The sequence below is a fragment of the Chiloscyllium punctatum genome, chromosome 5, assembly GCF_047496795.1.
Source record: "Chiloscyllium punctatum isolate Juve2018m chromosome 5, sChiPun1.3, whole genome shotgun sequence".
In the NCBI taxonomy this organism is placed as follows: Eukaryota; Metazoa; Chordata; class Chondrichthyes; order Orectolobiformes; family Hemiscylliidae; genus Chiloscyllium; species Chiloscyllium punctatum.
The window spans coordinates 80,183,879-80,206,884 of NC_092743.1; the positions used below are offsets into that span (position 1 = coordinate 80,183,879).

A 23,006-nucleotide genomic window follows, 5' to 3' on the forward strand; every position below is an offset into this window, starting at 1 on the left:
ACATTGATTCCTCTGCTCCTCAGATGCTGCCTGACCTGCTATGCTTTCCCAGCACCACACGCTCAACTCTGATCTTCAGCGTCTGCAGTCCTCACTTTCCAATATAAATCTTCCTGCAATTTTATGACAAGCAACCTCACATGTTGATGAGAATTAGCCTTATAGCACCGGAGTCCCAGGCTCGATTCCAGCCTCAGACTGTGTGGAGTTTGCATAGTCATTCCAGTGTCTGCGTGGATTTCCTCCAGGTGCTCCGGTTCCCTCCCACAGTCCAAAGATGTGCAGGTCAGGTGAATTGACCATGCTAAATTGCCCATAGTGTTAGGTGCATTAGTCAGAGGGAAATGGGTCTGGGTGGATTGCTCTTTGGAGGGTCAGTGTGGACTGGTTGGGCTGAAGGGTCTGTTTCCACACTGTAGGGAATCTAATCTAACCTATTTTAAGACATGTGCAATAAAAGGATAAGGAGATCAGAAGTAACAGACACGTGCTGAAGTTCTGAAAGAAGACTGGTATGTGCTAGAAATATTAAAAAATTGGCACCTAATCATGGCCAATCCTTTTTTACTTCAAATATTAATGGTTTGTATTTCACAATATCAACTACACATCCCAATATTTATGATGGGGCAATGGATCTGTCCACAAAATATTTAGCATGCTCTCACATGAAGACAGAAATTAAACTCACATTGCCCTTGCCACAAATAAAACATTAAACTATATCAACTAGCAAGACAATGACTAAGAAAACAATCTCCAACAGCTCACTCCACTTCCTGGACCCCTCAGTCTGTCTCTGGCAACTGACTCAACACTGACATCTGCTTCAAACCCACCAACTCCCATGGTTACCTTGACTATGCCTCCTACCATCTCCCTCCTAAAATTCCTCCTGCGATCCCTTACTCCCAATTCCTCCACTTCTACTGTATAATTTAATGGAAATGGTCTTAATCATGGTCTTGCTAGTTCATATAATTTAATATTTTATTTGTGGACATCCCTGCTTTAATAGTCACTACCTTTACAAAGGCTAAAATCTCAAATGTTTTGCAAACTATCCCAGCTTTACATATACTCAATATTGGAGACTCCACAAACTCTGGAGTAGAGAATTTCTCAACTCTGAATAAAGAGATTTTTCCTCAAATCAACCCTAAATATCAGTCCCTTACCATGAAACTGTGACCTGTGTTTTAAGATTCCCTGATCAACAGAAACTCCCTGTGCAGTCCCATCAGAATCTTAAATGTTCCAATGAGATTGCTCTCATCTCATTCTTCTAAACATCAGAGGGCGGAGACCTAATTGACTCAGCCTCTCATCATTGAGCAACTCCATCATGCTATGGTCTTATGGCACTCCACTCTTTACTGCATACCAAATGTTAAAATACATGGTTTTCAGTTTCTTGACCATTACCCAATCCTCTATCCATGCTATCACCCCAACTCACTAACTTATCTTGACCTTTAACCTTTAGTGCGACACCTTATTAAAAACCTTATGGAAAACATGTACTGGCTCCCCTTTAAGATGATCATGTGGAGGTGGTGTTGATATAGTGTCTAGAATGTTGGTTTGTATTGCTACAGGTTACAGTGGCTGGTCTGTTATGTTAAATTCCAACCTACATTTCTGAAGCAAAGCAGAAATTTGACGATAAATCCTTGTTTCATGTAAAGTGCCCATTTTGGTGCAGGGGCTGTTGTGGTGAAATGATTGTTTCCTTACCTCTGCACCAGGAGCCTGCGTTTAAGTCCCATCTACTTTAGAGAGGCATAATAATATCCCTGAACAGATCAAGACTTTTTAAAAAATCAAAAGCTGACCATGTTCGGTATACTTTTTAAAAAAAATTATGAAGGAGTTTAAGAAAACCATGTTGACTTGTTCTAATATTAAATCAAGAAAGAAACAAATACAGTTAACACTTATTGCAGTGTTGTTTATTGATACAAGTTAAATTCAGTAATAATGCCTTCATATAGTGTACAACTAAAATAATTCTGTTGGATCTAGAATTTTAGAAACAATTTCAGCAAGCTATCAAACCAGTAGTCCTTATTTCAAAGAAGAAAGTTCATGCAAGTAGGCACCAAGCACTTTGATTCCTTGAATGTAGTTAGACCTGTTGAAGGAACAATAAAAATTGTAAGAATATATATTTAAGTCTCTCTGATCAGGCAGCATCTGAGGAGAATCAACATTGAGTATTAGCTCTTCTTCAGGAAACAGATTTTCCAGTTCCTCAGATGCTGCCTGACCAGCTGTGCTTTTCCAGCACCACACTGACTCTGATACTCCAGCATCTGCAATCCTCACTTTCTCCCATATTTAAGTCTGTGTTATGGCTTGACTCCTGCCCATCATTAGTTTCAATAGCTTGAAGAGTGCCCCTCAAATTGCATTCATCCAGTCTTTGCTCTACTACAGATGGCAACAGCTTCCACACCTAGGACTTCACATTCCAACTCTGCCCTTAAAATCCAGTCTTTGACCAAGAATTTGGTACAGCCCCTCCACCCCAATTTGACTCAGTGTTCCTTCACTTGATTTCTCCTTGGGGAAATGCCCTGAGATATTGTCCTACAGGAAAGGCTTTATATAAAAAATAGAAACTGACATTCTATATAACTTGCAAAGTATTATGCCAAATATTAGTAGTGATCAAGCAGGTTTACAAAAATCTATATAGGGCAAATAAATATGGAAAAAGATACAAAAGCATAATTACTTTTATGAAGTGGAGGCTGCTGCTGGTTTGATGCTTGGTTACATTAATGCATTAGGGGAAGCTAGCTTACTAGCTGCAGAAAGGAATTAGAAGTGCCTGCTAACATAAAAAATAGAAAATATTGGAGACAAATCAGTAGGTCTGGCAGCATCTATGGAAAGTGAAAAAAAGTGTCTGTGTGGGTTTCCTCTGGGTGCTCTGGTTTCCTCCCACAATCCAAAGATGTGCAGGTTAGTTAAATAGGCCATGCTAAATTGTCCATAGCGGTCAGGTTAGGTGCATTAGGGGTAAATATGGGATAATAGTGTAGGGGAATGGATCTGGATGGGTTTCTTCGGAAGGTCGGTGTGGACTCGTTGGGCCGAAGGGGTTATTTCCACACTGTAGGGATTCCGTGATTTAACTTCGTTGGAGCTGGGGTCACATTGGACTCAGTGTCAATTCTATTTCTCTCCCCACAAATGCTGCCAGACCGGCAGAATTTCTCCAGCATTGTGCTCGTTTCAGATTTTCAACATTTTTAATACTTTGCTTTTAGAGATAGTCATGCTGTTAGGAGCAGATGAAATGGGGTGGAAAGATGTTCAGCAGCATTAACCATTAAAAATTCATGGGATGTGGGCTTCGCTGACTAGCCCAGGATTTGTTGCCCATCTTCAAGTGCCCTCAAGAAAGTGATGAGCTGCCTAAGGACAATGGCTATGATCTTAGGTTGGAAGTTCCAGGATTTTGACCTAGCAGTACTAAAGGAATTGTGAAACAAATCCAAATGAGGTTGGGGAGTGGAGTGGAGGGGAATTTTCAGGTAATGTTCCCATGTATCTGTTACCCTTGCTTGTGGAAAGTGCTGTTGTGGTGTAGGCGTACAAACATTTACCTACTGTAAATAGTTACTTTTATACAGATATATTCCTAAATGCAGCTTAATTCTGTTTTCATTTTGAGAACATAGATTTCAACCATATATCAACCTGAAGCAGCTTATTTTTCTCAGTATTTTGACTCATCATGAAGAGTAGATCAGAGAGGTTGCAAGTGCACAGAATTAAAAAAAAACTGACCCTCTCAGAAAGAAGGGAATTGCCTATATCCACCTCATGTGTTGTGTTATACAGGTAGGGGGAATTGGCATTAAGAAATGAGAGGGGTAATTGAGAACATTAATGGAATATGGGCATGTACTTAAAGAGTAGCAGACTAACTAGACAATAAGACAAAATCTGATTGGCTGAGTGTCCTGAGCTATTGGTTGGTCAGGATGGGAGGTGATGGTGGGAAGGGCAGGAAATGGGTTAAGAACATAATTAAAACAAACATATTAGATTCCCTACAGTGTGGAAACAGGCCCTTAGGCCCAATTAGTCCACACAGACCCTCCGAAGAGTAATCCACCGAGACCCATTTTCCTCTGACTAATGCACCTAACATAATGGGCAAATTAGCATGGCCAATTCACCTGACCTGCACATCTTTGGACTGTGGGAGGAAACCGGAGTACCCAGAGGAAACCCACGCAGACACAGGGAGAATGTGCAAACTCCACACAGACAGTCACCCGAGGCTGGAATCGAACCTGGGACCCTAGCGCTGTGAGGCAGAAGTGCTAACCACTGAGCCATCATGCTGCCCCTAAAATGTATCTGTATTCTTGCTTACTGTGCAAGCCTATGTGAATATCCTATTAAATACATCCTCCCAATACACAGGGCAGCAAAAGCCACAGACACTCGTCAGTATTACAGGAAGAAAACGCTGAGCAGGAAGAAGCTAACATTATTTTGTCTGAATGTAATTGTAGATTTGCACAAATTGACAGAAGTACTGAAATAACAAACTCAAAGAGGTGATTGGGGACAATACTTAAGCAAAATATCATCTCTTACCGGTTGATTTTCTCATTCTGTGAATGAGCACCATCATCTGCAGCTCCAAGCGGCAGTAACAGAACACTTTTTCCTGTAGCCTCCTGGAATGTCAGGGTAACTGGAATGGTCCCACCTTCCCTGGTCATGTCTGGTTCAACTCCAAATACTTCAGGAAAGAAAAGTGTTTATAGGTTTGTCATTAAAAACAAGATTAAAAATACACTGCAAGCATTAGCCAGTTGCATTATCACTACTCAGGATCCAGTGACCTAGAGTCATAGATTTGTAGATCACTGAAATAGACCCTTCAGTCCAACTTGTCCACGCTGACTAGATATCCTAAATTAATCTAGTCCCATTTTCTCACATTTCGCCCATATCCCGCTAAACCCTTCCTATTCATGTATCCATCCAGATGCCTTTGAAATGTTGTCATTGTACAAGCCACCACCACTTCCTTCAGCGTTTCATTGCGTACACACTTTTGAAATGAAAAACTTGTAACTCATGTTTCTTTTATTCTCCTCACCTTAAACCTACACCATGTGGTTTTGGACTCACCTACCCTGGGAAAAAGACCTTGGTTATTCACCCTACCCATGCCCCTTATGATTTTATAAACCTCTAGAAGATCACCCCTCAGCCTTCGACACTCCAGGGAAAATAGCCCCAGCCTATTCAGCCTCTCCCTATACCTCAAATCTTCCAATCTTGGCAACATTCTTGTAAGTCTTTTCTGAACTCTTTCAAGTTTAACAATATCTTTCCTATAGCAGGGAGACCAGAATCGAATGCAATATGCCAAAACCAATGTCCTGTTCAGCCATAACAAGGAAGAAGGAAGAAGCATACAGATTGCCCAAGAAAATAATAGGTCAGAGGTTTGGGAGCAATTTAGAATTCAGCAAAGGACCAAGGAATTGATTAAGAAGTGGAAAATACAGTACAAAAGTAAGGGAACATAAAGACTGATACTAAGAATGTCTGTAGATATGTGAAGAGAAAGAGATTGGTGAAGACAAATGTGGATCCCCTACAGCCAGAAATGGGGGGTACGTATAATAGGGGATAAAGAAATGGCTGAGCAACTGAATACATATCTTGGTTCTGTCTTCACAAAAAAAAACCGACAAATCAGATACCAGGAATGTTGGAGAATGCAAGATTTAGTGACAGGGAAGAACTGAGGGAGATCAGTATTAGTTGAGAAACAGCACTGGGAAAATTGAAAGTGGATAAATCCTCAGGGCATGATAATCTACATCCCAGAGCACTTAAGGAAGAGGTTCTAGAAATAATGGATGCATCGGTGATCATGTTCCAGTATTCTATAGACTCTGGAAGAGTCCCTGCAGATCGGAGGGTAGCTAATGCTACTCCAATATTCAAGGAGGAAAAGAGAGAGAAACCAGGGAATGAGACCAGTAAGCCTAACAATTGGTAGTGGAGAAAATTCTCAAATCCATTAAGGACTTTATAGTGGAGCATTTAGAAAGCAGTGGCAGAATCAGGCAGTTAGCATGGATCTATGAAGGGGAAATCATACTTGACAAATCTGTTGGATTTTTATGAAGACGTAACTGGTGAAGTTGACAAGGGAGAGTCAGTGGTATATTTGTCAAATGCTTTCTGAAAGTCCAAAGTCCCACATAAGAAATTATTGTGCAAGAATAAAATGCCTGGCATTGGGGGAAGTCAAACAAAATGAATAGAAAACTGGTTGGCAGAGAGGAAACAAAGAGTAGGAGTCCATGGACCCCTTTCCAATTAGTGAGATGCCATAGGATCAGGGCTGGGACCCCAACTATTCACAATATCTAGTAATGATTTGTATGTGAGAACAAAATGTAACGTCTAAAAGTTTGCAGATGATACCAAGTTAGTTGGGAGAGTGAACTGTGACGAGGATGCAGAGGTCCTTCAGCGTGATCGGGACAGGTTGGGTGGGCAAATCAATAGCAGATGCAGTATAATTTGGATAAATGCAAGGTATTCACTTTGGAAGCAAAAACAAGAAAGCAGATTACTACTTGAATGGCTATAAAAATTGGAAGAGGGGACTGAACAGCAGGACCTGGGTATCCTTGCACACCAGTTGCTGAAGGTAGGCATGCAGGTGGTAAAGAAGGCAGATGGTGTCTTGCCCTTCATTGCGCGAGGTTTTGAGTACAGGACCAGGGATGTGTTGTTGCAGTTATACAGAGCCTTGATAAGGCCACATCTAGAATATTGTGCGCAATTTTGGTTTCCCTTTCAGAGGAAGGAAGCTCTTGCTTTTGAGGGAGTGCAGCGAAGGTTTACCAGGCTGATTCAGGGATGGCACGACTGATGTATAAAGAGAGACTGACAATGTTAGGACAGTTATCCACCTTCAGGCCATTCAGTTTATTTTTCTAGCATCTTCTCCTTGGTGATGGCATCCATACTCAGCTCTGCCCCTCACTCCCAACTCCTGCATTCAATGCTCTGACCAATGAAAGCAAGTGTGCCAAAGATTTTCTTTGACCTCTGTCTACTCGAGTGACTGCACGGTGGGTAATCTCAGACTTATATAATTTTAATACGACTGGACAGTGCAGATGCAGGGAGGATGTTTCCGATAGGGAGTGCATCCAGAACCAGGGGTTACACTGAGGATTCTGGGGGACCATTTAGGATGGAGATGAGGAGACAGTTCTTCACCCAAAGAGAGATGAGCCTGTGGAATTCATTCCCGCAGGAAGTAGTTGATGCCAAAACATTGAATGTATTCAAGAGGCAGCTGGATGTAGCACTTGGAGCAAATGGGATCAAAAGATTATGGGGAGAAGGCAGGATTAAGCTACTGCGTTGGATGAGCAGCCATGATTGCGATGAATGGCAAAGCAGGTCCAAAAGGCTGAATGGCCTCCCTCTGCTCCTGTGTTTCTAACTTTCACTCTGGTGCTCAATGCATCAACCAAGAAAGGCAAGCGTACCAAATGCCTTCTTCACTACTGTAATTACCTGAGACTCCACTTTCAAGGAACAATGCATCTGCTCCAAGGTTCAAGAAGTATAAACTGAATTGTCTCACTAAAATACCAACACCTCACATTCTCTAATTTAAACTCCATCTGCCACTCCTTGGTCCATCTGATCAAGGTCCCATTGTACTGAGATAACCTTCTTGGCTATCCATTAAACCAATTTTGGTGTCATCTGCAAACTTAATAAACATACCTCCTATATTCACATCCAAATCATCAATATACATGACAAAGAGCAGTGAACCAAGTTCATGATCCTTGCAGCACACCTCCGATCACAGGCCTCCAGTCCAAAAAACAACCCACCATCGCCACTACCTTGTCTTTTACCTTCAAGCTAACTTTGTATCTAACGGCCAGCACTCCTTGGATTCCATGTGATCTAACCTTGTTGACCAGTCTATACTTGACATATGCCTCCTTTTTCTTTACCAGAGCCTCAATTTCTCTAGTCTTCAGCATTCTTTAAACCAACAGCCTTACCTTTCACACTAACAGGACAGACAGAATTCCTGTTCTGTCTCATTTTTGAAGGCCTCCCAATTTCCAACCAGCCTTTAACCTCCCAATCAATTTTGAAAGTTAGGGCGGATTTACTGCAGGTATTGTAAGTTGGTAGAAATCTCAGTGGATCAGGCAGCATCCATGTTCAGAGAGCAAGCTAACATTTCAAGTCTAGATGACTCAGAGCTGATGAACTTGGTTTTTGAAAGTTCTTGCCTAATACCATTGCAATTTGCCTTACTCCAATTTAGAACTTTAACCTTTAGATCAGGTCTGTTTCCATAACCATTTTAAAACTAAATAGAATTATAACCATTGGCCACAAAGTGTCCCCCATGGACACCTCAGTCACTTACCTTGTTTGATTTCCCAAGCAAGTCAAATTTTGTTCCTTCGAATAAGAAAATTTTGTATACACTTAAATTCCTCTTCATCCAAGCCCTTAATATTATGGCAGTCCCAGGTTATGTTTGGAAAATTAAAACTGCCTACCATTACAAACCTATTATTCTTATAGATATCAGATGTCTCCTTAAAAATTAGCTTCTCAATTTCCCGCTGCCTCTTAGATTTTTTTTGGGGGGGGGGGGGGGGGGGGGGGCTATAGTACAATCCCAATGAGCTGCTCATCCCTTTCTTATTTCTCATTTCACTCCAAATAACTTCACTGGATGTACTCCCATGAATATCATCCCTATATACAGCCACAAAGTTATCGCTAACCCCAAAAACTCCACATTCCCTCTTCTCCTGCCGTCCTTTCTATATTTTCTATAATCTGGAGCATTAAGCTGCCAACCTTGCACTTCCCTGGGTCACATTTCTGCAATAGCTATGATACCACAGAATCCATCACTCCTCACATTTTCCAGAACAATACAATGGTTTTAGAAAGCGATTGCCACAGAAGACTCCTGCACTACCTGCCTACCTCTAACTTTCCTAGAAGTAACCCATTGATCTGACTGTATCTGTGATTTTTCTACCTTCCTCAAACTGCTAACCATCAGATCTCCTGGCTCCTCAACTCCTCATTGCCTTTACCTGCTGCTATAACCTATTCATATGATCTGGTATGATTTGCAACAAAACATTTCTGCAGACATAATCATCAGGAACATTGAAATTTTCCCCGATCTTCCACCCCTGACAAGAACACGTCACTCTACAAAAGGCCATCTCTGCACCTTAAACAATCTCCAGAAAATAGCACAGACTTACTTCTCTATAAACAATGCTCTAGGATAACTTCTGCTCTATTTTTTATTCCTAAAAAAATTAGTCTACCTACTAGAATTTCAAGAAATGGAAGTCCTTGCATAAGATATTGTCAGAAATCAATGCCTCCAACCCCAGCCTTAAAAAGGTTTTCAATTCAATATATGGGTTTTATTCTCTTTATTACAATAAGATAAATGTCACAAAAGATTGTTGGATCCAATTTGTCAAATAGACTAAACTGCAGGGTTTAGGGGACATCCTGGAATCTGACATACTTACCTCTGAGTCAGGGTGAAAATAGATCTTAATTCAGCAATTTGTAGTGTTCTTGTTTGTCTCCTTTCTTGCTTTCAAAGAGTGTTGGTCCATTCACACCATCTCAAAAATTCTATTTTGCCATTCTCATTGACTCTGCATTGAACCTTTTACCACTTCCTTATTCCTTCTTGATCACAGAACCTGTCTTTTTCCCCACACTCCTCGTTTTCCTCCAAGGTCTAAAGTCTCTAAAGTCCCTCAGGTCTGGCGAATGCTCATTGTCACGACATATTAGTCCTGTTTGTCCCCAAATGCTAACCAGACTTCTAGCTTCTTTCCCTAGGTGTATTTCAGATTTCCAGCATCCACAGTACTCTACTGTTTGCAAAGGAGAAAGGATGTTAAAGAATTAAAATCTGGTTCATTAACTATTTCTAATGAGTATGGATGTAATCTAATGAAGGGACAGCAGAGACATTATTACAGTAGTTTACTAGGAAAGGAAATAACATTAGCTGCTTGTCAATCAACTGATGTTAACAAAAATGGGTGATAGAGCAAGTCTAGACAAATACAAACCAGTTAACTTAAAAAAAACTAACAGCAAAATTCACAACTGACCTTGGAGGAACCGGTGTAGGAGAGGTCTCAGCACAGGAGAAGCTAAGTGCTTAGTTTAAGTGTAACTTTACTGTAAGTCTACAATAGTGAGTAGAGTGGGTTCTTTCTTAAGTATATGTTTTATTGAGATTGGTCTTGTAATTAAATTTTTAAAAGTATAAAACATAGGACTAAGTTAGCTTGGAGCAGTGTGTTTTAGAGCAGTAAGATGGGGCTATTTTCTGGGTCTAAAGATTAAGGAGCAAAGATGGCCTTCAGCAGAGTGATGCGCTCTTCCTGACAGACGTGGGAGTCTAGGGAGAGTTTCCATATTACTGATGATTGTGTCTGTAGGAAGTGTATTTAGTTCTGAATCCTATCAGATCGCATGAATCAGCTGACGTGGCCGCTAGAGGCAAAGAAGAATTTACAGGTGCTAGGGGATGTGATGGATGGCAGTTATAGAAAGGGAGAAAAACCACAGATACAGGTCAGGTAAGGTCAGAGAGGAAGGCAGGTAGTGCAGGAGTCTCCTGTGGCTATCCCCGTCTCAAGCAATGATGCTGTTTTGGAAAATGTAGGGGGTGTTGGACTCTTACTTAGATTAGATTACTTAGTGTGGAAACAGGCCCTTTGATGCAACAAGTCCACACCGACCTGCCAAAGTACAACCCACCCAGACTCATTCCCCTACATTTACCCCTTCACCTAACACTACGGGCAATTTAGCATGGCCAATTCACCTAACCTGCACATTTTTGGACTGTGGGAGGAAACCAGAGCACCCAAAGAAACCCATGCAGACTAGGGGAATGTAGCATGAACAGCCAAGTTTCTGGTACCAAGACTGGCTGTAATGTTACAAGGGATATGTTCAGTCCCAAGTGATTGATTGTGATAGGGGTCTGGTCAGAGGCACAGAGACAGTTCAGCGGCCAGTAGCGAGAAGTCAGACTGGTGTGTTGCCTCCCTCGTGCCAGGATAAAGGGTGTCTGGACAGAGAGCAGAATATTCTCAAAGGAGGAGGGGGACTAACAGGGGTTGCTGTGCACATTGGAATTAATGATATCGGAAAAGAAAAGGAGGAGATTCTGAAGGGAGAATATAGGAACTTAATCATGAATTTATAAAGGAGGCTCTTGAGGGTACTAATATCTATATTACTCCCAGTGCTACGAGCTAGTGAAGGCTACTGAAGAGCTGGTGCAGGGGAAAAAAGGTTCACATTTTTGGATCATTGGAATCTCTCCTTGGGTAGAAATGACCTGAAGAAGGAGAATGAATTGCACCTGAATTGGAAGGGAACTAATATATTGGCAGGGAGATTTGCTAGAGTTGCTCAGGAGGATTTAATAAGGAGAGTGTTAGATGCAGCTCAGGGATGGACAGGACTGACAGCTTTACGTCCCAGGATACAAATGCTATAAGCAGCATAGAAAGGTGGCAAGAGGGGAGGTGGAGTGATGTTTTTGATAAGGCATAACATTATGGCTGTACTTAGGGAGGCTATCCCTGGGACTACATCCAGGGAGGTCATTTGGGTGGAAATAAGAAAGGGATGATTACCTCTTTTGGATTGTATTACAGACCCCCCAATAGTCAGTGGAAAATTGAGAAACAAATTTGTAAGGAGATCTGTTATTTGTCAGGATAATAGGGTGGTTATGGTAGAAGATTTTAACTTTCCAAACAGACTAGAACTGCATTAGTGGTAATGATTTAGATGGAGAGAAATTTGTTAAGTGCATGTCATAATAACATTTTCTGGTTCAGTATGTGGATGTACATACTAGATAAAACGCAAAACTTTACCTACTCTTGGGAAATAAGGCAATGTAGGTGACTGAGGTGTCAGTGGAGGAGCACTTTGGGGCTGGCGACCATAATTTTATTAGTATTAAAATAGTGATGGCAAAGGATAGACTGGATCTAATAGTTGAAGTTCTAAATTGGAGGAAGACCAATTTTGACGGTATGAGGCAAGAACTTTCAAAAGGTGATTGGGTGAAGATATTCACAGGTAAAAGGGTCAGCTGGAAAATGGGAAGCCTTCAAAAATGAGAAGCCTTCAAAAATGAGATAACAAGAATCCAGAGAAAATATATTCCTGTTAGGGTGAAAGGCAAGACCGGTAGGTGTAGGGAATGCTGGATGATTAGAGATTGAGGCTTTGGTTAAGAGGAGGAAGGAAACATATCAGGTATTGACAGCAGAGATTGAGTGAATCCTTAGAAGAGTACAATGGCAGTGGGAGTATACTTAAGAGTGAAATCAGGAAGGCAAAAAGCAGACATGAGATAGCTTTGGCAAATAGAGTTAAAGATAATCCAAAAGTTTTTTTTTAATAAATACATTAAGGACAAATGCATAACTAGAGAAAGAATAGGACTCCTTGAAGATCAGCAAGGCAGCCTTTGTGTGGAGTCACAGGAGATCGGTATTGAGTATTTTGCATCAGTGTTTACTGTGGAGAAGTAGATGGAGGATATAGAATGTGGGAAAATTGATGGTGACATCTTGAAAAATGTCCACATTACAGAGGTGGTGGGGCTGGATGTCTTGAAACTCAAAAGTGGATAAATCCACACGACCTGATCAGGCATACCATAGAACTCTGTGGGAAGCTAGACAAGTGATTGCTGGGCCCCTTGCTGAGATATTTGTATCATCGATAGTCACAGGTGAGGTGCCTGAAGACTGGAGGTTGTCAAATGTGGTGCCACTATTTAAAGAAAGGTGATAAGGATAAGCCAGGGAACTTTGGATTGGTGAGCTTGACATCAGTGGGGGGCAAGTGGCTGGAAGGAATCCAGAGGTACAAGATATACGTGTATTTGGAAAGACAAGGACTTATTAGGGACAGTCAGCATAGCTTTATGCATGGAAAGTCATGTCTCACGAACTTGATTGAGTTTTTTGAAGTAGTAATGAAGAGGATGAGGGCAGAGTGGTGGATATGATCTATATGGACTTCAATGAGGCGTTCAATAATGTTCCTCATGGTACACTGATTAGCAAGGTTAGATCACAAGAAATACAGTGAGAACTAGCCATTTGTAAACAGAACTGCTCAAAGGTAGAAGAGAAAGTAGTGGTGGTGGTGGAGGGTTGCCTTTCAGGCCTTTTCCCTGAGGTGGTGGAGTCCAGAATTAGAAGGCATAGGTGTTAGTAAGAGGGTAAAGATTTAAAAGGGATCTTAAGAGCAACATTTTCACAGAGAGTGGTGCATGTATAAAATGAGTCACCAGAGGAAGTGGTGCAGGCTGGTACAATTACAACATTTAAAAGGCATCTGATGGGTACATGAATAGGAAGGGTTTAGATGGATATGGATCAAATGCTGGCAAATGGAACTGGATTAGGTTAGAAGATTTGGTTGGCATGGACGGATTGGACCAAAGGGTCTGTTTCCCTGCTGTACATGTTTATGACTAACTGAGGATGCTGGAAATTGCCAGAGAAGCTCAGCAGGTTTGGCAACAACTTTGGAGAGAAAGCAGGGTTAATATTTTGCTTCCAGTGACCCAATTTCAAAACGGAGTTAAGTCAGTATGACTTGTGACAATGCTACCCCTTTAAGAAGGTTATGTTGTCTTTAGTATTTCCCCCCCCCCCCCCCCAAGAGGGGTCATAAAGGCAGACATGCTGCTATGTCTTGAAATATTTATTTAAAAACAATGGCAGGGGAGTGGCCAGTTCTCTCAGTTCAGGTTTGGTTTAGTTTTTTCAGCAGGGAGTCAGAAAACTGCTGGTGGCAGAGAAACTTCTCCAGTGAAGAGAGATTCCATACTTCAGAGGTCTTGCCTGGGTTTTCTCTCTGAAATCTCTCCTGCCTGTAAGAACCTATGTTTGAATTTACCTTTTGCTAAGGGGTGTATGTATGGGATGTTGCAGGAATTGGAACAGCTTTGTTAAGTTATGATATCATATGGATGGGTTATCAAAAAATCTGTTTTCTTTTGTTTGTGTTTCATCCATAATGTTTAAATAAATTCTGTCTTGTTGAAAGCAGAGTGGTTTGACCAGTTGCATCACTTCTGGAATATCCACCTTACATCTGCCTTTAAAATAAAGAAAAATGTTAGGATCGGGGCAACCTTCTTAAGATGTTTCGAGGGGGTTTGGCCTGGTCTATAACAGATTAACTGTAAAATGTGGATGCTTGCCCAGTTACTGCATGTTACGTTTACTGTGAATGGAAAACAAATATTTAAATAAGATGCCTTCACCAACCTGTTTTCATTGCATTCTTGCCAGCATTAAAGTGAGGATGGTTAAAGTTTTCCAGCCAGGCCTTTGCACCGTGACTCATGTAGGCATTCAGTTTGTTCGGACTTCCATATTCAGCAAAAGTCTTCTTGATATAACCTACAACCTAGACAGTGCAAATTAATTCTTAAGAGCGTTAGAAGGGGGAGGGGGAAGAAAAATCTGGAAAGTTGCCAGTTATGCTAAAGGGAAAACATTTAATTCCTCTGCAACTGTTAATCCAAATTAAGCTGCAAGCAGGTTCAGAGGAAGTTTGCTTTATCACAGTGTGGGATTTTACAAGAGGACTTGTTATAGCAAAGCAGCTGTTGATTGGACCCTAGGATACTATGGAGACAGTGAGTTTTGCAGATGCTGGAGATCAAAGTTGACAGTGTGTTGTTGGAAATGCACAGCAGGTCAGGCAGCATCCAAGGTGCAGGAAAATCGACATTTCATGCTGGAGCTCATCAGAAATGTGGCTGGGAGCCTTGGGGGTGGAGAAATAAATGGGAGTGGGGACGCGTGGCCGGGGTAGAGGGTAGTTAAGAGTGCAATAAGTGGATGGAGGTGGCATTAATGGTGATAGGTGAGTGAGGTGGTTGTTGTGGATAGGTGGGAAGGAAGATTCATAAGTGGGACAGGTCATGAGGGCGGTACTGAGCTGGAGGTTGGAACTGGGGTAAAGGTGGAGCAAGGGGAAAGGAGGAAACTAGTGAAGTCCATATTGATGCCCTGGGGTTGAAGGGTCCCGAGGTGAAAAATAAAGCATTCTTCCTCCAGGTGTCAGGTGGTGAGCGAGTGGCGATGCGAGGCCCAACACCTGCATGTCCTCAGCAGAATGGGGGGGTGGGGGGGCAGTTGAAACGTTCGGCCAAGGGGGCAGTGGGGTTGGTTGGTTGGTGCGGGTGTCCCGGAAATGTTCTCTGAAGTGCTCTGCAAGAACTTATCCAGTCTCCCCAATGTAGAGCCGACAGGTCCTGGGCCTCCTCCATCGCTACTCCCTCACGACTCGACATCTGGAGGAAGAACATCTTATCTTCCACCTCGGGACCCTTCAACCCCAGGGAATCAATGTGGACTTTACAAGTTTCCTCATTTCCCGCCCCCCCACCTTACCCCAGTTTCAACTTTCCAGCTCAGCACTGCCCTCATGACCTGTCCCACCCGTCAAATCTTCCTTCCCACCTATCCGCTCCACCCTCCTCTCTGACCTATCACCTTTACCCCACCTCCATCCACCTATTGCACTTTCAGCTACCTTCTCCCCAGCCTCATTCCTAATGAAGAGCTCCGGCCTGAAACATTGATTTTCCTGCTCCTCAGATGCTGCCAGACCTGCTATGCTTTTCCAGCAACACACATTCGACTCGAGGACAGTATTCTGAGGAACTCCTGTAGAGATGTCCTATAACGGAGATGGGTTGACCTTGAACAACTACAACCATCTTCCTGTGTGCCTGGTCTGGCTCTAACCAGCTGAGAGTTTTCCCCCTTATTTCCAATGACTCCAGTTTTGCTAGGTCAATTCGATCAAACGTAGAATTGATGCCAAGGGCACTTGCTCTGACCTCATCTCTAATTTTGCACCTTGTCCATGTTTGAACTAAGGATTTAGTGAGCTCGAGTGAATGGTCCTGATAAAATGTAAATTGAGCATTAGTGAGCAAGTGTTTAGTGGGTACAGTGAGACAGTGCTGTCTAATATTATTCAACAGTAAAGGATGGTAATTGGATTTGGCAAGCCTTTTTGGCTAGGATGAACTCATTCTGCCACTAGTCTCCGAATCCCACATTCTCTGATCTTATTAATTTGTCTATTATGGAGAACCATATCAAAGGCCTTTAGAAAATCCAGACCAATTACATATACATTTTACCATCAATCTGTAGCTCCTCACTGAATTCAAAAAAGTTTGGTCAAGCAAGGGTTTCTCATTTCTACTTGCAAGCAAAATCATACCACCAAACCTTGCTTACAAAAAGGAGAGTTCTTTGAATCTATTGATCTTGGCTGGTTTTGAACTGCTGATAAAGGACATTGTGCTAACACAGTTAAGGTCAGCTAGGTTTTAGTCATACACTGACAACAGAACAGCTCAACTTATCTTTTGATCAAATCAAAAAGAAATGCCAAAATGACACTCAAACCATTCCAAAAGGTCATTTTGGGCTTGAAACGTGAACAGAAGTTGGCAAACCTGAGTTTCTCCAGCACCGTGTTTGTTTCAGGTTTCCAGCATCAATAGTATCTTACCTTTACTGTTAAACTGCTAGTGAGAGATTTGATCAGATTAATTCCAGTAACTTCTGAGTTAGATGTACCAGATATTTTGTATGAGGGTGAATAGGACATAGAAGTAAATAAGGAGGAAAGGGGCTAAGGAGATTACGCAAAGTGTGTGTGGATCTAAAGTGGGACAGCAATGTCTGAAGCAAACATCTGTTGCTTTCTGAATAAAAGCTCCATACCTGCTTCTCCACCACTACTGGATCCATATTAGGTACCAATCGAATGGAAAACTTTCCAATAACTTTCCTGGGAATTACAGTTTTAGCTCCCAAACCAGCAAAAGCTCCCTCAATACCATGTAAAGACAAGCATGGATATCTCCACCTGTGCATCAGAATTTGTTCCTGTGAAGACATTATCAAAAGGGATACCACAGTTTAATAAGCAGTGACCACCAAAACATACCAGTTGTGCAATAAGCTTGAAAAAAGAAACATCTTTTCGTGTCTCAAACATTAACTTAAAAGTCAGATGTATTTTACATTAAAAGCATGCTTGTTCTGGATTTCAGCATTCCTTGCTGTAGTGTCAAGTTTCCATATCAAAGCAAATCAAACAGTGCTGCAACACTTACACTTTAGTACAAAGTTAACTTTTTTGGTTTAATTCAGCATTCATATCTAATCCCAAAGTTTTCTTTGGAAACAGTTCTAAACATAGAACAGTATAGCATAATACAGGCTCTTTGGCCCACAGTGATGTGCTGAGAATTCATCTTAATCTAAAATCAACCTAACCACAGCAGCATGGTGGTTAGCACTGCTGCCTCTCAGTGCCAGGAACCCCAGATTCAATTCCAGTCTTGTTTGACTCTCTGTGTGGAGTTTGCACAATTCTCCCCATGTCTGCGTGGGTTTCCTCCAGTGCTCGGGTTTCCTCCCACAATCTAAAGATGTGCAGGTTAGGTGAATTGGCCATGCTAAATTGCCCATAGTGTTCAGGAATGTGTAGATTGGGTGCATTGGCCTGGGGTAAATGTAGACTATTAGGGTTGGGGAATGGGTTTGGGTGGGATACTCTTCGGAGGGTTGGTGTGGACTTGTTGGGCCAAAAAGGGCCTGTTTCCAAACTCTATGGCTTCTATTTATTCTAACTTACACACCCCTCAATTTACTGCTGTCCACGTGCTGGTCCAGCAGTCGCTTAAATGTCCCTAATGTCTCTGACTCTACTACTACTACTGGCAGTGCATTCCATGCACCCACCACTCTGTAAAGAACCTACTTCTGCCATTCCCCCTATACCTTCCTTCGATCACCTTAAAATTATGAGACTTTGTGACATTTCTGACCTGGGGAAAGGCTTCTGGCTATCTACTCTATCTATGCTTCTCATCACCTTGTATACCTTTATCAAGTCACCTCTCTTCCTACTTCTCTCCAGTGTGGAAAGCCCTAGCTCACTCAACCTCTCTTCATAAGAAGTGTCCTCCAATCCAGGCAGCATCCTGTAAATCTCCTCTGCACCTTCTCTAAAGCATCTACATCTTTCCTGTAAGGAGGTGATCAGAACTGGACATTATATTCCAAGTGTTGTCTAACCAGGGTTTTGGTAGAGCTGCAGCAAAATCTCACAGCTCTTAAACCCAATCCCCTGTTAAGGGAAGTCAAATCATCATACAGTTTCTCAACAAACCTATCAACTTGGGTAACAACTTCGAGGGATCTACGTGCATGGACTCCAAGATCCTGCTGTTCTTCCACACTGCAAAGAATCCCGGTCTTTAATTCAGCATTCAAATTCAACCTTCCAAAACGAATCACTTCGCATTTATCCAGGTTGAACTCCATCTGCCACTTAGCCCAGCTCCGCATCCTGTCAATGACATGGTGTAGCCTTCAACAGCCCCTGACATCATCTACAACACCACTGACCTTTGTGTCATTGGCAAACTTATAACCCATCCTTCCACTTCTTCATCCAAGTCATTTATAAAAATTACAAAGAGCAGAGGCCCAAGAACAGATCCCTGCAGGACTCCACTGGTCACTGACCTCCAGGTGAAATACTTTCCATCCATTACCACTTGCAGTGTTCTTTCAGCCAGCCAATTCTGTATCCAGACAGCCAAATTTCTCTGTATCCCATACCTCCTAACTTTCTGAATGAGCCTACCGTGGGGAACCTTACCAAATGCCTCACTGAAATCCATATAGACCACATCCAACTGTTTGACCTTTGTCAACATGTATTGTCAACTTAACTACTTATACAATTGCTTGCTAAATTTAAGTAAATGGATGGAAAAAAGCTTCCTGTTTTTAAAATACTGTCAACTCCTTCATGTTAAAAGTAATTTTTTTCAGAAGACCTGTACCTGTAGTTAAGTATTCACTATTATTCGAAAGAGGTGTCAGCTGGTCACATTAAAAAATTCTAACTTTTCACTTCATAGCTAAGTAGGTAGATCTTCAGAGTATAAAAATTTGTAAATTAATGGTCTGGATTTTTCCTGAGAGGTTGTCAGGGCTACCTATTATTCAGAAGTAAATCAGTCAGTAACTATTGGTGTCCCCACAGATACATCAAATCTCCTCCACAGTTTTGCAACATTGGTGTTAAGATACTCAGCACAAGAGCTGTGAAGTTGAAGTTGCAGTACTTAAACAAGAGTTACCCACTAAAGATACCCATAAAAGATTAGACCTTCTCTATTAAGAGTACTTGAATATTAATTGAGAAATAAATATTCTCATTACTGACGAACCCTGAAGTATAGAATTCATTTCTAACTTGTATTAACAATCAGACAGCTATAAAAGTTAACACACTTATTTACTTGACTCTTTCTCACTTAGTCCCCATTCCTCTTTTCTTCACTTTATTTTGCTTTAGACATGATCTAACATTGAATTAAAGTATTCTAATTAGTTTCAGGTGTTGAACACTATATACCTCAAATGAATATTATTTGGTCTGATTGATTATGAAGGTGATAGATCTCCTACAGATGGTGCAGTGCTGAAATGACAGGTTTAAAATGCAAAAACCTGTCAGCAAGTGTCTGCGTAATAGCAGTGCTGTCCATTCATTCATCGCTGCTTGCAAAATCAAGTGTTTGGTGGTACTATCACTGCAGTGATAATCCAGAGGCTGAGGCTAACATTGTTCAATCAGTAAACATAGAAAATAAAGCCACTCAGTCATGGTGACCATGACAACGATCATCGATCATCATAAAAGCCCATCGGTTCACTAATGACTTTTAGGGAAGGAAATTGCTGTCTTTCCCTGGTTTGTCCTACATGTGACTTCAGGTATACAGCAAAGGGGTTACCCTCGGAATGGGTAACAAATGCTGGCTTTACCCATGATGCACAGATCCCATGGAGGAATAAGAAAAATCTGCTTAATGGTCAAAGTTTTAATTTCCTTCAGAATCCCACCTTTCACAAATCCACATCAGCCCATCCACGAGGGCAAATGCGTAATTCGAAGAGACTGTGAGGAACAGAGTTTGCATTTGGATATTACAATAACTGTCTACAGAATGTTAAATTGTAAATAAACATACCTTAGTGGTATGCAGCAGTTGGCAACCACCTGTATCTTTGCAATATTCTTCCATATCAAAGTCTATTTTCTCATACAACGCCTTTTCCTCCTCAGTGAGTGGTGCTACTGATTCATCAATACCAGGAATGAGAATTTTTCCTTTGTCTACCAACTTGCCTATTCAAACCAGGGTTTTGGTTAGACAGCTTATCAGATATGTCCACACAACTTCATATCCCTGTATCAACTAATATTTACTAATAATATTACAAACAAAATCATAATTTCTAATAACAGTCAGCACAATAAAGTGAAGCAGGTGAATGATCTGCAACTCATGCTGGAAGCCTGGATCACTAATAACAAACATTTAGGAATCTGTTACACACACAGACTTATGGGAGTATGTTTGTGACAAACAGTAAATTGCTGATTTCAGGCTCTCTGTTGGTGACTGAGATGAAACCCAAGCTTCATCCTAAATCTTGCCAGAAGGGGATAGTGTTAGAAGAGAAGGGCCAAGCACATAATCGATATCTGTGCAAGGAAGAGGAGGGAGTGTGAGAAGAGCAAGAGCGAGGGCGAGAGAGCAAGAGCAGAGTGAAAGCTGGGGGGGGGGGGGATGGTGGAGAGCGCAGGGAGGAGCGCGAATGGGCAGGATAGCTTGCGAGGGCAGAGGGAAGACTGCGAGGGCGGGAACTGAATGGGGGTGGGGGGGGGGGGTGTAGAATGAGTAAGAGGAGAGTGCGGAGGAGTGGTAGATGAGGCCAGATGGGTGGAGAAGACACAGCCTGTTTGTGCAGAGACAAACAAAGGATTTTAAAGGAAGCTGGTCCACTGTATAAATGGAATAAGTGTGTAAAAAAAAAGGAAGTTTACATTACAGGAAATGCAGTCCTTGATAACACATTTCTCATGTCTGTATTTTCTGCCCCTTTACTCACGTCAGCACTTAGAACGTAGTGCATCCCTCTGATTTGCAAACTATGTTTTATAAATTCTCTCATGGGAAGTGGGTGTGACTGGCTGGATCAGTATTTCTTGCTGTCCCTACTAGGCTTTGAGAATTCACTAATGTAAGGTCACCTACAGCGATTTTGATGGCAGTAATCCAGGAGCTCTTACTTAATAGATAGATCAAGTCTGTCATCGCTTCGTGCACAGAACCGCCAAAGACACCAGAATGCAGATCCTTGTTCGAGCATTCAACCTGCATTGAAACCATAACATGTTAGCCTCAAATACTCAGTATTTACACAGCAACTTCCAACTCCTTACTGTCAGGTTACTGCAGCAAAGCCTCTGAAAAGAAAACACCTTGGACAAATCAAAATGAAGGAGTGTCTTTCATTAAGGAATGGAGTGTAGTAGAAATTCAATGCCTCTAACCATCCTTGCATATTGACATCATTCAGGGGAATCAGCCATTGATTGTGCACAATCAAGACTGGGTCTAACGTCAAGCACAAACAACATCCACCAGGACTGTTAACCAGACTTTCTTTGCTGAAGATTCATCTGTCGAAGTGATGGGCAAATCCAATGATTGGGCACTCCACTTCATTGCAGACCTTCAAATACAGGTCATATTAAGTCCAACAGATGCAGCACTGGTCATTGACTGAAGGCATCATACCAGGGTTCCAGAATTTTTAAAAAAACTGGAATTAGAATGCTCAGATCCTGAAATCTGATTTGTTCTCAGTCTCCAACTTTTGTTTCTAGTCATTCTATTCCAAGAGCACAATCATCAGTTTTTTCACTCCCCATCACCTCATTTTATCCACCTGCCATTCCATTCTGTGCTTTCCTCCTACTATACTTTTTCTTCTGCCACTATATTTCTTAGGAGGAGCCAGTAAGTGGAGATTCTCCAATTTTGTGAAAGCAGCCACTTGACTGGCTGATGGCTCTCCAGCATTTTCGGTTTTTGTCAAAGGCTTCTACTGCACATTGAATCGGAAAGTTAAAAAACATCGCTAGTACTTACAAGAAGGAACAGTGAATTTAACAAGTGTACAATTTTTAACATCTGAAAAATGAAAAGAAATACTAAGGTGCAAAATAAAAGAAATGCAAAAAATGTACCTCCACAAAGAAGTAGCAGATGCCTCGAAGTCCATATGTTATGCAGGGCTTTTTCTTGCCAAGCCAGTAGTTGTCAGAAATACAGACAAAATCCACACTCTTGAAAAAGGTGTCTTTGCGGGCAAACACTAGGTCATCGAGACCCTCTGAACCAGATTCCTCCATCCCTTCAAAGCAGAACTTGATATTGACAGGGATTTCCTTCGGAAAGGGCACAAAGAAATCAGTCACAGCTCCCAATGCAAGAATTTATCTGACACTGCAAATGCAGTGAATGTGAATCACAGCCTCCAAAATGGAGTTATACAGGGGGCATGTGATACAGAAAAATTATATTCACATTTTTTCTAAAACAAATTTGATCACAGGCTTTGCTGACTGGGCCAGTATTTAATGTCCGTTCCTAAATTGTTCAAATGGCAATTAAGACTCAACCACATTGCTACACCTCTGGAGTCATATCTAGGTCAAAGTTAACAATCACACAACACCAGGTTATAGTCCAACAGGTTTATTTGGAAGCACTAGCTTTCGGAACGCTGCTCCTTCATCAGCTGGTCACAACCACCTTCTTTAACTTTGTACACCCCAGTCCAACACTGACATCTCCAAATCATATCTAGGTCAGACCACGTAAGGACATTAGTGAACCAGATGAGTTTTTCCAGCAATTGGGAGTAGTTACA

General features: G+C 41.7%; 1 protein-coding gene across 2 annotated transcripts in view; it reads right to left on the reverse strand.

Moving 5' to 3' along the window:
- Positions 1 to 1,925: 1,925 nt before the first annotated feature.
- The window catches only part of LOC140477187 (cytosolic non-specific dipeptidase-like), a 60,985-nt gene continuing 39,904 nt past the window's right edge, over positions 1,926 to 23,006 (reverse strand). For both annotated transcript variants that reach the window (XM_072570635.1, XM_072570636.1), the window contains exons 6-12: positions 22,321 to 22,521; positions 21,358 to 21,442; positions 20,252 to 20,409; positions 16,917 to 17,081; positions 14,430 to 14,571; positions 4,624 to 4,771; positions 1,926 to 2,134 (exon numbers count right to left, since the gene is read on the reverse strand). In XM_072570635.1, coding sequence (XP_072426736.1) covers positions 2,068 to 2,134; positions 4,624 to 4,771; positions 14,430 to 14,571; positions 16,917 to 17,081; positions 20,252 to 20,409; positions 21,358 to 21,442; positions 22,321 to 22,521 — 966 coding nt within the window. In that variant the 3' untranslated portion in view covers positions 1,926 to 2,067. The remainder of the gene's footprint in view (positions 2,135 to 4,623; positions 4,772 to 14,429; positions 14,572 to 16,916; positions 17,082 to 20,251; positions 20,410 to 21,357; positions 21,443 to 22,320; positions 22,522 to 23,006) is intronic.